Genomic DNA, 13,523 nt, shown 5'->3' with positions numbered 1-13,523 from the left:
CAGGCAATCATTTTTCATAGGTGCTTTCATAAGATTTTGCTTGTTATATGGAGAATTTTATGAGAAAGTACCATCATACTGGCCAGTTTTAGCTATACAAGGCGACCATAACTTGAGTTAAATACTGTGCATTGCTCACTTAACATATAGCCATAAACAACACTTTTAGCCATGTGCAAAAGTAGAAACCATTTATTCTGTCTTGGAGGTCACATCCATTGGCTGTATCCCGTTCACCGATGCTATTCATTAATCCATTCTTAGATTTCTGTTAAGCTTTGAAAGCTTTGGATGGTTTTACAATGAATCGTGAAACACTAAATAAATCTAAACTTGTGAGGCCAGTCATCCAGTTAAGAAGATAATCTCAGTTTAGACATTCTCTTTTTTACTCTGTTAGACTGACCAACTCCAACCACTGACCCTGACTGGCATTTTACACTGCCTATTCCAGATTCCCTTTGTTCTCTGTGGCCTATAATAAACAGTCATATATCTCGCTGGTGCTAAAGAGAAGGAGAGTAGGGAGGGAAGCCTTTGATGCTGTTCACTGTTTAGCCCCCTGTACGGTGTACATATTAGGACATACACCCCTCCTGCCTGTCCCAGGTGTCCACTGGGTAGGTGAGTCATCTCCAGCCTCTGTCCTAATGATCGTAATGATGCAATCAGCCCATGTTACACAGCATGATCTAAGCCAGAGGAGTGGTTAGATAGAGGAGTGGTTAGGTAGAGAAGTGGTTTGGCGTCAGGCCCTTTTAACACTCGGAGAAGCAGCTACTAAGGTCAGAGGTCACTGAAGATGAAAGGAAGGGAGAGATGAGGGAATCACTCCCATCAACACTTCCCTCGTCACATTGCCACTCCCTCACATCCTCATCAGGGCCGTGTTCAGTAGGGACAAATGTTTTGAAATGAGGAGCTTGTCCAATGAAAAACCCTTTTCCATTACCCTTTTCCGTTGCATTTTAAAATGTTTAAACAGTGTGTCCTACTGAACACAACACAGATGGAAACAATGACAATCAGAGTTTGTGATTATCAATGAAAATATTTGCATTAAAGGAAAATAGACGGTATGATGCATTTCACTTCATATGCATCAAAATGCATCATACCGGCTGTATTTCTGTATTTTGAAAGTGACAGAAAAGTATTCAGACCCCTTGACTTTTTTTCCACATTTTCTTACGTTACAGCCTTATTCTAAAATGGATTAAATAAAACATGTTCCTCATCAATCTACAGACAATGCCCCATAATGACAAAGCGAAAACAGGTTTTTAGACATTTGTGAAGATGTATTTAAAATAAAACACAGAAATACCTTATTTACATAAGTATTCACCTTTGCTATGAGACTCGAAATTGAGCTCAGGTGCATCCTGTTTCTATTGATCATCCTTGAGATGTTTCTACAACTTGAATGGAGCCCACCTGTGGTAAATTCAATTGATTGGACATGATTTGGAAAGACACACACCTGTCTATATAAGGTCCCACAGTTGACAGTGCATGTCAGTGCAAAAACCAAGCCATGAGGTCGAAGGAATTGTCCGTAGAGCTCCGAGACAGATTTGTGTCAAGGCACAAATCTGGGGAAGGGTACCAAACAATTTCTGCAGCGTTGAAGGTCCCCTAGAACACAGTGGCCTCCATCATTCTTAAAAGGAAGGAGTTTGGAACCACTAAGACTCTTCCTAGAGCTGGCCGCCCGGCCAAAATTAGCAATGGGGGGGGAGGGCGTTGGTCAGGGAGGTGACCAAGAACCCGATGGACTGACATAGCTAGATTGATGAGGGAAAAAAACATTTAATCCATTTTAGAATCTTCCATTAAGAACATTGACATGCATTTGGTCTTCTTAATGTAAGTAATTTACGCACCTCCACACACATTAGAAATAATTGATAAATAAACTTCGAAATTAAAGTTTGTTTTGGGAGTTGTAGAGCTATACTCATGGCACTTAACGTACATGTAACTGCCAAAATAAAGGAAACACTTGAGTAAATGTGTGGTTCTTGAGTTATTAAGCAATTAACATCCCATCATTCTTAAGGTCACGTATGAAAATAATGTTTCCCATTATTTTGTCTACCATGGCTAGAACAAGAGATCTCAGTGACTTTGAAAGAGGTGACTGACTCAAAGGAGCATAGGGGGTTTAAAGTGTGTGTGTGTGTGTGTGTGTGTGTGTGTGTGTGTGTGTGTGTGTGTGTGTGTGTGTGTGTGTGTGTGTGTGTGTTTGTGTGTGTGTGTGTCAGTCACCAGATCTCAACCCAATTGAACACTTATGGGAGATTATGGAGCGGTGCTTGAGACAGCGTTTTCCACCACCATCAACAAAACGCCAAATGATGGAATTTCTCATGGAAAAATGGTTTTGTATCCCTCAATAGAGTTCCAGACACTTGTAGAATCTATGTCAAGGAGCATTGAAGCTGTTCTGGTCGCTCGTGGTGGCCCAATGCCCTATTAAGACACTTTATGTTGGTGTTTCCTTTATTTTGGCAGTTACCTGTATAGTGATCTGTGTATGGTGTACTGTATTCTCAGCCAGAGAATATATCAACTTTGTTTGGGTGATAGACCATGGAAGGGTGCTGCCACAGAAGGGTACTTTCGCAATACCACATTTTAAATTGCCTCTCCCTCCATCTCATTAATTGAGTTCTTGTTTTGAGCTAAACCTACTTTTTGAACTGTTTTGCATTCCATGTAACAAAGTGTAACATTTTGCTCAAGCAAATGGCAATAAGCAAAATAACCATAAACTCTTAATTTATTACTCTTTCTTCAGAGACAGATTTTAAATGAACCCCTCAATGTTGTTATAATGTTGTGTGTTATTAGGAATTTACCAGTAGTTTACTAGTCCACCGAGTGAAGACCAGACCAAGTTAAACAACAACGTGCAGCAGGACTTTTCGTCACGTTCATGTAGTAAACATGGAAGTTATTTGTGTTGTATTTTTTTTTCATTGGCAACAGGTTGGGTCCCAACTCCTGGGCTTCTAGTACCACTTTGTTTCACTAGGTTGTGTGCTTTCTTGTGATGCAATGGCTGTAGTAACCCTCAATATATCACTTGGTTCGATCGCATAAAGAAGTATGTAACTTCTTGACTGTCCCCCACAATGAAATCGGGGAGGGGCCTGTGGCTCTGTCTCCGTCCGTTAGTACGTACATTGTTTGTCACACACAATATCTTAGACAGCACTGGCCTGATTTGGACTAAACTTGGGTGAATGATGTGTCTTGCCATAGAGAGCTGGCGTTTACAAAATTGTACTGGTTGGCCAGATGGAGGCGCTATAACAAGTGATATAAAATGCGAAAGGTCATGCCCCTCCCTCCGTTTGACCTAAAGTCATGAAATTCAGCACATAGATTTCTCTCCTCACAAGGAAATAATTTGATTCAGGGACCCATAAGGTCCGCCATAATGGATTTTCTTCCATTTTGATTTTGAGAAAAACACTCCTCTGGCACTGAAAGACCAATCTGCACAAAACTTGATATGTGGCATCTTTGGACAAAGGTCTCTCAACACAATACTTTCCAGACTAGTACCTAAAACAAAATGGCCGTTATTGACCAATATAAATTCACATGTGCGTGGTCTGGTACATAAACGCATATAAATCTGGCAAGGATATTCGTTGCCATAGAGATCTGTCATTTACAAAATTACACTGATTGGCCCAAGGGGGGCGCTACATCATGTGTGGGGGATGACATGTTTACTGTTGCTTTGTTGAATTGTTGAATTGTATTCTAGTAGGAATATTGTGCATATTGCATGAATCTTCTTTATATCATCTGATTTACGGTATCTGGTAAAGACTGCCTAAAAGATGCATGCTGGACCTCTTCCCACCGTTGTTTGCTGTAATTCGGTGGCCTCGCTCTAAAAACAGAAGGTGCTATTTGGCTCCAGCCACATCCAGTTGTGAATAGCTAAGGAACATCGCAGAGTATAATTGTTGCCATAATCATATGTTCTTTGAAATGCCAAGTATTTATGTGCAGCCACTTGGTTTCCTATAGTAGGCTGTACATGGTGCCTACTACTAGAACTACTGTCCTCCCCTCTCTAACCTGTTCCCTGACATGTTGGCGTTCCAGTGTCCATACTAACATGCCACTTAGCTAGAATATGTGCCAATACATTGCTTCATTCTAGAAGGTAAGCTAGTTTGATATTGTAACAGAGCCATTTAGTGTCAATGTCCATGCCAGCAAACCCACTAACTGATTGCTTCATTCTAGGTAGTATGCTAGTGTGAATATTAGAACAGATGATTTCCGAGATGTTTTCTCAGAGTGAAACATCTCCGGGTGAGAAACACATCAGGCCTCAGAGAGAGATTGCTTACATTTTATAGAGACAGTGAATATTTTATTACGAGAACAAAAACTAAACGGATGAGGATAAAACAGTCATGTGAGCAGATATGGCATTTGTAACTGAAATTATGGATTGTTCAGCTTTATGTTATTCACCAGTAAATGTAACATTACCTCATGAGTAACAGTCAAATGACCTCATTGGCTTATTTAATTTCCTCCCCTATGCTATCAGGCTCTTCTCATGTCTCTCTTACAGTTAGAGTAACACCAGTGTGTGTGTGTGTGTGTGTGTGTGTGTGTGTGTGTGTGTGTGTGTGTGTGTGTGTGTGTGTGTGTGTGTGTGTGTGTGTGTGTGTGTGTGTGTGTGTGTGTGTGTGTGTGTGTGTGTGGGGTGGGGAAAAGAAAAGGAGTGAGGGAGTTTATTTGGTGTCACCAGAGAGACGATTAGAACAAGGTGGTTCATCACCAGGTGGAGGAGGCAGGGCTCAGAGCTGGCAGAGGAAGATAAACCAGCCAATGAAAATACCATCCTCTCCCTCTCTCTCTCTCCCACCTCAGTTCTAATGCCAATGTTGAGTAATTCTCTGGGTAGGAAGGAACAGGCAGCCAATCATTACCCTGGAACTACAGGACTCGATACGAGACTATTCATTTCTATTCTAATTGCTTTTATTTCAGATGCACCAGCATTTTGGAAGCGCACAAAGTGTCTCTTCATTTCAAATTCATGCACATGGGTAGAGAATCTGTGGAGAATGTTGTCCCACGTGCATTCATATGCATGATAAAACCTGCAAATGCTGTGTTTGGATAGTAGTGAGAGGATATTCCAGAGCGTAGCTTGGGTGGACGCGTTACTAGATATCCAACTGTTACACGTTCAACCCTGTGCTTAAAGGAAGGAAGCATTTCCACCCCTGACACAGGAATCTCCTCCTCCATGCAGTATAAAGGCCTAAAATAGATTTTTGACATGAGCTACCGTAGGATGTCTAGGGAGGTCATATCTTGTTGTTAAGTCGAGGACGTTCAGTTCTACACTACCATTGCTGTTTAGGAGTTTCCCTGTCTTGACTAGGGGACGAAAATAGGGAAGAAATTCCCAAATTCACCAATTTGCCACACTTCTCCCAGATTGTCATCAACGTGTCTGAGTGATTGATTTGTTTAACTCATGGGACAGTCGTGGGACTTATGCCCCGCTATTGCCCATACTCGCATGCCTTCAGCGAGCCACAAACTCCCTCCTTCCCTCCAATATTTCTGCTCTCCAACTCATATCCCCATCAAGAAATATTCCTTCATGTGTGAGGGAAAGATCCATGCATGGTCATTTGAAAACAACGCCTGCCTTTATAGCAGTGACTCCAGGGCTGCCGTTCTTTGCATTGTTGCTCCATTAATCTGTGTGCGTGTAGTTAGCAGTGGGCTGGTTCTTTAGAATGCATCTTAGAAAAAAGTCTGTCAACAGTATTTGGACAGAGAGCAAGAGAGAGCGAGAGAAAGATGAGGCTTTGATGAATGTGATGGCATGTGGTGGGAACTGGCTGAGAATAGGGGCTGGAATCAGATCAAACCAGACTAGATCACAGAGATATATTGGATTAGACAGCGTTCGATGGCGGCCTATTGTATGTTCTATCCAGCTCCCCAGCTGACCTACATTGCCAACACGGAGTTATTCTCTCTGAGTTGTTGCATGTTTGTATTTCCCTAATAGTGTTAATATACACTGTTTCTGCTTCAACTTGGTCAACTCACTCTAAAGGCTACTTCTACCCCTCACCTCTCTCTTCCTCTCTCACTTTTCCCTTCCCTTTTTGTCTCTGTCCTTTATACATTCCTATCTCCATCTGTTATCAGGGCTTGTGGCTGCCAGGCAGGAATGTGGGCTTAGTTCAGTGTAGCAAGCACAGACAGGTTTGTGTTGTAAATGGGAGCAGGTAGCGAATTAGAGGTGATTGTTGAGGTAGACGATACACCAGTAGGTAGAGCTGCTGGCAGGTAGCAGGTACTGTAGCAGCTTTGAAGGAAGCTCTAATTCGCTCACTCTGTAGTTGAGAGCTAGAATAATTTCGCAGTGGAGGACGTGTATTTGCTGGACAACTGGCGAAAGGTAATTATTGGATCGCCCTACAACTACACTGTGAGATATGACAAGGGACGTGATGGCTATATCATGAGGTTACTGGGTCTCTCACATATAGTAGATTCTTAGTATATATAGTCATGTGAAATATAACTTAGATTGAAGTGTTTTGTTCTTATCATAGTGTTTTTTTTTACTGTTTGACCCTGGGCGCCGAGGACATGGATGTGGATTAAGGCAGCCCCCCGCACCTCTCTTATTCAGAGGGGTTGGGTTAAATGCTGAAGACACATTTCAGTTGAATACATTCAGCTGGATAACTGACTAGGTATCCCCCTTTCCCTGTTGTCATTTCTACAGGTAATATCAGATATTTTAGCTAATTTCTTGGAGTTCTATCATGACAACAGGATAAACTTAATGATAAAGAACATTTGAATCTATGTTGTAAATCGGGATGCATCAGAAACACATTTTCCAACCCTGCACAACATTTTAGGGATGCTAATTACTCTGAGAAAACTTCCATCCAAGGCACTTAAATGTAGAAAGATGACTATAAACATGGGTTGGATAACATTGCTTGTGGCTTTCTCGACTAAATTTGCCCACAAGCCTCTAATTTCATAGATAATGGATGTGTAAGTGTTTTCTTAGTCTCACATACACTCACTTTCAAATCTGGTCAATTATAACACGTGTACAAATATAGACATGAAAAAGTATGTATAGCAATCTGTTGTGGGCCGACTCTGTGGAAAAGCCCAAAAGCATTGAATAAGAGAGAAAGCATTTGTGGGTTAAGGGGAGTGGAGGAGAGGGGTGGGTGCAGTTGAGACTGAGGGGAGGACAGACAGACAGACAGACAGACAGACAGACAGACAGACAGACAGACAGACAGACAGACAGACAGACAGACAGACAGACAGACAGACAGACAGACAGACAGACAGACAGACAGACATGCATTCCTCTTGATGTGTCAGGTCTCAGGGGAGATCACCCTGTGTGTGTGTGTGTGTGTGTGTGTGTGTGTGTGTGTGTGTGTGTGTGTGTGTGTGTGTGTGTGTGTGTGTGTGTGTGTGTGTGTGTGTGTGTGTGTGTGAACATGTGCCCACATGTGTTCGTATGTACAGTACCAGTCATTCAAGGGTTTTTCTTTATTTTTACTATTTTCTACATTGTACGAAAGTAGTGAATACATCAAAACTATGAAATAACACTTATGGAATCATGTAGTAACCAAAAAAGTGTTTAAACTCTAAATATATTTTAGATTCTTCAAAGTAGCCACCCTTTGCACACTCTTGACATTCTCTCAACCAGCTTCACCTGGAATGCTTTTCCAACTGTCTTGAAGGAGTTCCCACATATGCTGAGCACTAGTTGGCTAATTTTCCTTCATACTGTGGTCCAACTCATCCCAAACCATCTCAATTGGGTTGAGGTTGGGTGATTGTGGAGACCAGGTCATCTGATGCAGCACTCCATCACTCTCCTTCTTGGTCAAATAGCCCTTACACAGCCTGGAGGTGTGTTGGGTCATTGTCCTGTTGAAAAACAAATAATAGTCCCACTAAGGGCAAACCAGATGGGATGGCGTATTGCTGCAGAATGCTGTGGTAGCCATGTTGGTTAAGTGTATCTTGAATTCTAAATAAATCACCTTTAGTAGTGGCTTCTTTGTAGCAATTCGACCATGAAGGCCTGATTTACGCAGTCTCCTCTGAACAGTTGATGTTGAGATGTGTCTGTTACTTGAACTCAGTGAAGCATTTATTTGGGCTGCAATCTGAGGTGCAGTTAACTCTTAAGAACTTATCCTCTGCAGCAGAGTTAACTCTGGGTCTTGCGTTCCTGTGGCGGTCCTCATGAGAGCCAGTTTCATCATAACGCTTGATGGTATTTGCGACTGCACTTGAAGAAACTTTAAAAGTTCTTGAAATTTTCCGGATTGACTGACCTTCATGTCTTATATTAATGATGGACTGTCGTTTCTCTTTGCTTATTTCAGCTGTTCTTGACATAATATTGTCTTGGTATTTTACCAAATATGGTTATCTTCTGTGTGCTACCCCTACCCTTGTCACAAGACAACTGATTGGCTCAAACACAGTAAGAAATTCCACAAAGGCACACCTGTTAATTGAAATGCAATCCAGGTGACTACCTCATGAAGCTGGTTGAGATAATGCCAAGAGTGTGCAAAGCTGTCATCAAAGCAAAGGGTGGCTACTTTGAAGAATCTCAAGTATCATTTGTTTAAAACTTTTTGGGTTACTACGTGATTCCATATGTGATATTTCATAGTTTTGTTGTCTTCATTATTATTCTACAATGTAGAAAATAGTAAAAATAAAGAAACACCCTGGAATGAGTAGGTGTGTCAAAACGTTTGACTGGTACTGTATGTGTGTGATGGCTGAGTTCTGTAACAGGGGACATAAGCATTTTCTGTACGTAAACGTTGTCTGTCTCCCTGTGTGTGGTGTGTGTTCTCATCTAATGAATCCCATTACTGACTCATCCTGGCTGAGAGGGGCTGAAGGGGGAATCCCAATCAGCAGTGTCTGTCTTTCTGTAAGAGTACTCATTGATCACTTGTAAGGTCTGACTTTTCACAGTCCCATTGGCCATGCCTAGTTAAATATTCTGGACTATTGTCTTTCACTTGCAATGTATAGAACCTTGTGAATGACAGTACAGTATAAATGCCACATAAGACGAGACTTGACTAAAGACAGAGACACAAAGAGTAGATTTATTGTTCATGTTGCCTTTTGTAAACAGCAGGAGTCAGTAACGGAAGAAGCCCTTTGAATCCTTCAGAAACCTTTCATCTCCGTTAGTCTCCTTTGTTAGATGACCCTCTCATAGGTGTGTCATGTTTTGTTCCACAGGATCTTCATGTGTCAGAGGGCATGATCGACAACGCAGTGGATATGGACAGTCTGAACAGGAACTTGCCTGAATGCGGATGGCAGACCCATAAGGTGTTACAGGTGAGGTGTGTGTGTGCCAGTGTGTGTGTGTGTGTGTGTGTGTGTGTGTGTGTGTGTGTGTGTGTGTGTGTGTGTGTGTGTGTGTGTGTGTGTGTGTGTGTGTGTGTGTGTGTGTGTGTGTGTATATATATATACAATGTATAAAATATGTGTGTATATATATATATATGTGTGTATATATATATATATATATATATATTGAGTATACAAGACATTAAGAAAACCTGCCCTTTCCATGACATATACTGACCAGGGGAAAGCTGTGATACCTTATTGGTGTCACTTGTTAAATCCACTTCAATCAGGGGAGGTGAGGAGACCGGTTAAGGATTAAGCATTGAGACAATTGAGAAATGGATTGTGTATGTGTGCCATTCAGAGGGTGATAGGGAAAGACAAAATACTTAAGTGCCTTGTAACGGAGTATGGTAGTAGGTGCCAGGCACACCGGTTTGTGTCAAGAAATGCAACGCTGCTGGGTTTCTCACACTCAACAGTTTCCTGTGTGTATCAAGAATGGTCCACCACCCAAAGAACATCCAGCCAACTTAACACAACTGTGGGAGGCATTGCAGTCAACATGGGCCAACATCTTTGTGGAACGCTTTCAACACCTTGTAGAGTCCATGCCCTGACAAATTGAGGCTGTTCTGAGGGCAAAAGGGGAGGGTGCAACTCAATATTAGGAAGGTGCTCCTAGTGTTTCGTATACTCAGTGTGTGTGTGTGTGTGTGTGTGTGTGTGTGTGTGTGTGTGTGTGTGTGTGTGTGTGTGTGTGTGTGTGTGTGTGTGTGTGTGTGTGTGTGTGTGTGTGTGTGTGTGTGTGTGTGTGTGTGTGTGTGTGTGTGTGTGTGTGTGTATGCTGCAGTCTCATCTCTCTAACCACAACCTGCCCTTCACTACCACTCTGTGAGGAGCGTTCTCTTAATGGGGAGGGGCACTTGGACTGTGAGGCCATTATGTGAGCGATACTAAAAACTTGGCAAGTGACGCTGGAAACAAAAATGAAATCCTGGTTGTCATCGTACTATGTAATTTGGTTTTATTTTTCCAATGTCAAACCATACACGTGGCATTTTCTCCTCTTCTCTTGATAACTCTGTCCACTGATGTGACATGTCAAGGCTCCCTGAAGACTAACTAGATAAGACAAAAATGGGTTTGTAACAACAAGCTGCCTCTGTAGCCACCTGTGGTTAGTATGGCTCTGTGTTGCTGAGTCCTGGGTTCAAATACTATTTAAAATATCCATCTGGCACTCTAGGCAGTGCTTGACTTGGACTGAAATACATGTAGGTGCCAGTACTCATTTTGGGTGTCAGTACCATTTATATTTAGGTGCATGAACTCCTAAATAATTTTGAGCTAATATATAGGAGGTGCGAAATAGAGAGAGAGAGATGGAGCAGAAGGGCAGGAGGATAGGCTAAGAGCAGTAGACAGAGGTTCAGAGCTCTGGAGTGCCACATGGGAGCAGTAGCACACAGGAAACTGCAGCTGGGTGCCACTAACATAGTAGCCTATACTGACATGCAGGAGAGAGACAATGATTAAACCAGCAAAAGATCAAAGTGAAAAATATCAAAGAGAGGCTGATAGAAGAGACTGAACTTGTTACAGTAGGCCTTTGCCCTATCAAGCAGGAAACACTTGCATGCTCTTCAGAGAGGTCTTAGTAAGGTTTAATGAGGATATATTGGGGTTGTGTTCAGTAGGGCACACTGTAGCAAAAACATATTGGCAACGGTTAATGAAAATCTTTATTTCTATTGGACAGGTTTAGGTAGCATCTCTGTTTCACTCCATTTCAAAACGTATGGTCCCTACTGAACACCATCCTGATGACAGACAAAGAGACCCTGTGGCATTTCAACATATCATCACCACCACCTGCTACAAAATGGTGGCATGGTGATTAGGCCTATTACTAATCCAAAATGTAATTGCACTATCCCTCAAAGCACTCATGGGCCCTCATCTACTACATCTAGTCACTACTGCTAGCTGGCCTTTGCCTTAAAGCTATTATCATCTATCTCCCCGATCCTCTTCGCCCGGGCCCAGCTTTAACAGATCGATCTAATTGAAAGTAGATCATCCTATTTGGACAGCCATGGGTTGCCACCCAAAGGAGAGGCTGACTTCATGATCTGTCGTAACGCTGCTTCGTGTGCAGATGGGTTGATTGTAAAACAGGTGAACGAGAAAGATTATCAGCAAGGATATACAACAGACTCAAAGTAGCATGCCATACATTGGGCTAATGATCATTGGGTTCAACCATTTTACTCCCTCTAGTCTTCCACTGGACAATGTTAGAGTAGCCTAGGCATCAAATGAATTCATTTTGACTAAAAAGTTAATGCAAACCCCACGTGTGCAATACATTCAGAGAGATGCTATGCTGATGATAACAAAGAGGTTCTTCACAGCTTAGCTCATATTGTATGTCTTCCAGGAGGTAATGTCTCTTAATTGCAGTGCTTCAGTGGTTTCCAGCGAGTGCTGTTACCATGACAACTTTTCCTTCTCCCAAAGCCCCATGCTGGTGTTTTTGCTCTGCGGGCATAACTAGGCTCCCTCACAGCTCACACTCTCTCTGTATAAAGCGATATGTAAACAGCCCCAGCAGTCAGCTAGAGCAATGCCACCACACAGAGAAGACATTCATACAGGCTGGATGTCCCTGGGCTATGAAATGAACCGTAATGTAGGCCTGTGATCCAGTGTAGCTGCTATAACAGCGCTAAAACATATTGTTGTCATGGATAGAGAAGGAATGAAAGGGATCATTCTGAATAGCCAACAGTCATATAATATCATGTTATGTACTGACTGTTTGGATAGTGAACATGTATTGTGTGACTATCTTTTGCAGTGAAAGGGAGCATCCATCCATTTGGGGTGCATTAATGGTTATTCAAAAGGCCAACTCTAGCTTGAGGGTAGTTGTCTAAAGGTCTATTCTCTACCCCATTTAGCTTTTCCAAAACATTTGATGATATTAAGTCTGCTTCCAATCATTAACGTATACTGCCATATGAGGCCAAATGGAGCTAATACACTGATAATTGAGTCTGTGACCTTTCTGTTTGTAGAGCACTCCACTGGATCTGTTTGAGAGCGGCAAGGCTCTGAAGGTCCAGGCAGAGCGCCCCCATCTGGTCAGTCTGGGCAGTGGCCGTCTCAGTACGGCCATCACACTGCTGCCCCTTCCCGAAGGTGAGCTAATATTTATTCTATCCAAATGTCAATAGTGAAATGTAAAGGAATGTAGATAGGTGAGCTGTAAGAATGTGGTTGGTCCTTCTACAGCTTGTGCTCTTTCATATGTGTGCTTTTGAACAGTGAGGATTTGCATGCACACACACAATGCAGCACAGAATACAGGAACATGCACATGCTCACACATCAGCCCCAGAAGCATAAAACTGACAGTGCCATGTCCTTCACCCTACAGTGTTCACTTCAATATCACTAGAACCTCTATTGGCTATACCCCAGCCAGAAACACACACACACACACACACACACACACACACACACACACACACACACACACACACACACACACACACACACACACACACACACACACACACACACACACACACACACCTCAGTCCCAGCAGGATTAAATATGCTGTGCTCTGACCCGGCTGTTATCTCTATTTCGGAGTCGGACCATATGACAGCAGGAGTGAGGGAGCGGCACTCTGATAGCCCTCACCATAATCATCAACCAATTGGTGAAATTGCCACGGGGCGGAACAGGTCGATTCGTCCCCCCTAGAGGTCGGGGGAGCCCCCCATGTATCATATGCACATGTCATAAGCAATGGCAAAATGTGTAGAATTGCAGGAAATTTGCTTTAACGGTCAACTTTGGGAACGAAAAATGGTCCAATTCCTTCTCCTAATTAATTTTCAAACAGAAATGGGGTGTGCCTTTGGTGGTTCATCGATGTGTCATTCTAGTCATGCACACCGCACCGACGTAGCTAGGTCGTTAGCTAATCTAGGCACTTGTAGCTAACCAGTAACTCCTCCAGTATGTGTTGAGGTCATTTCACAGG

At 42.5% G+C, this 13,523-nt stretch overlaps 1 protein-coding gene across 24 annotated transcripts in view; it reads left to right on the top strand.

The window, feature by feature from the left end:
- The window catches only part of LOC106580939 (pleckstrin homology-like domain family B member 1), a 107,552-nt gene that overhangs the window by 19,011 nt on the left and 75,018 nt on the right, over positions 1-13,523 (top strand). For 21 of the 24 annotated variants that reach the window (XM_014162503.2, XM_014162507.2, XM_045703680.1 and 18 more), the window contains exons 2-3: positions 9,346-9,447; positions 12,546-12,669. In XM_014162503.2, the coding sequence (XP_014017978.1) occupies positions 9,346-9,447; positions 12,546-12,669 (226 nt within the window). Of the gene's footprint in view, positions 1-6,321; positions 6,473-9,345; positions 9,448-12,545; positions 12,670-13,523 lie in introns of those variants that run through there. The other 3 variants (XM_014162506.2, XM_045703679.1, XM_045703678.1) reach the window with 3 other exon arrangements.

Source organism: Salmo salar, chromosome ssa20, assembly GCF_905237065.1.
Source record: "Salmo salar chromosome ssa20, Ssal_v3.1, whole genome shotgun sequence".
Taxonomy (NCBI): domain Eukaryota; kingdom Metazoa; phylum Chordata; class Actinopteri; order Salmoniformes; family Salmonidae; genus Salmo; species Salmo salar.
The sequence above is the reverse complement of the archived record's forward strand: the minus strand, read 5'-3'. Positions and strand labels throughout refer to the sequence as shown.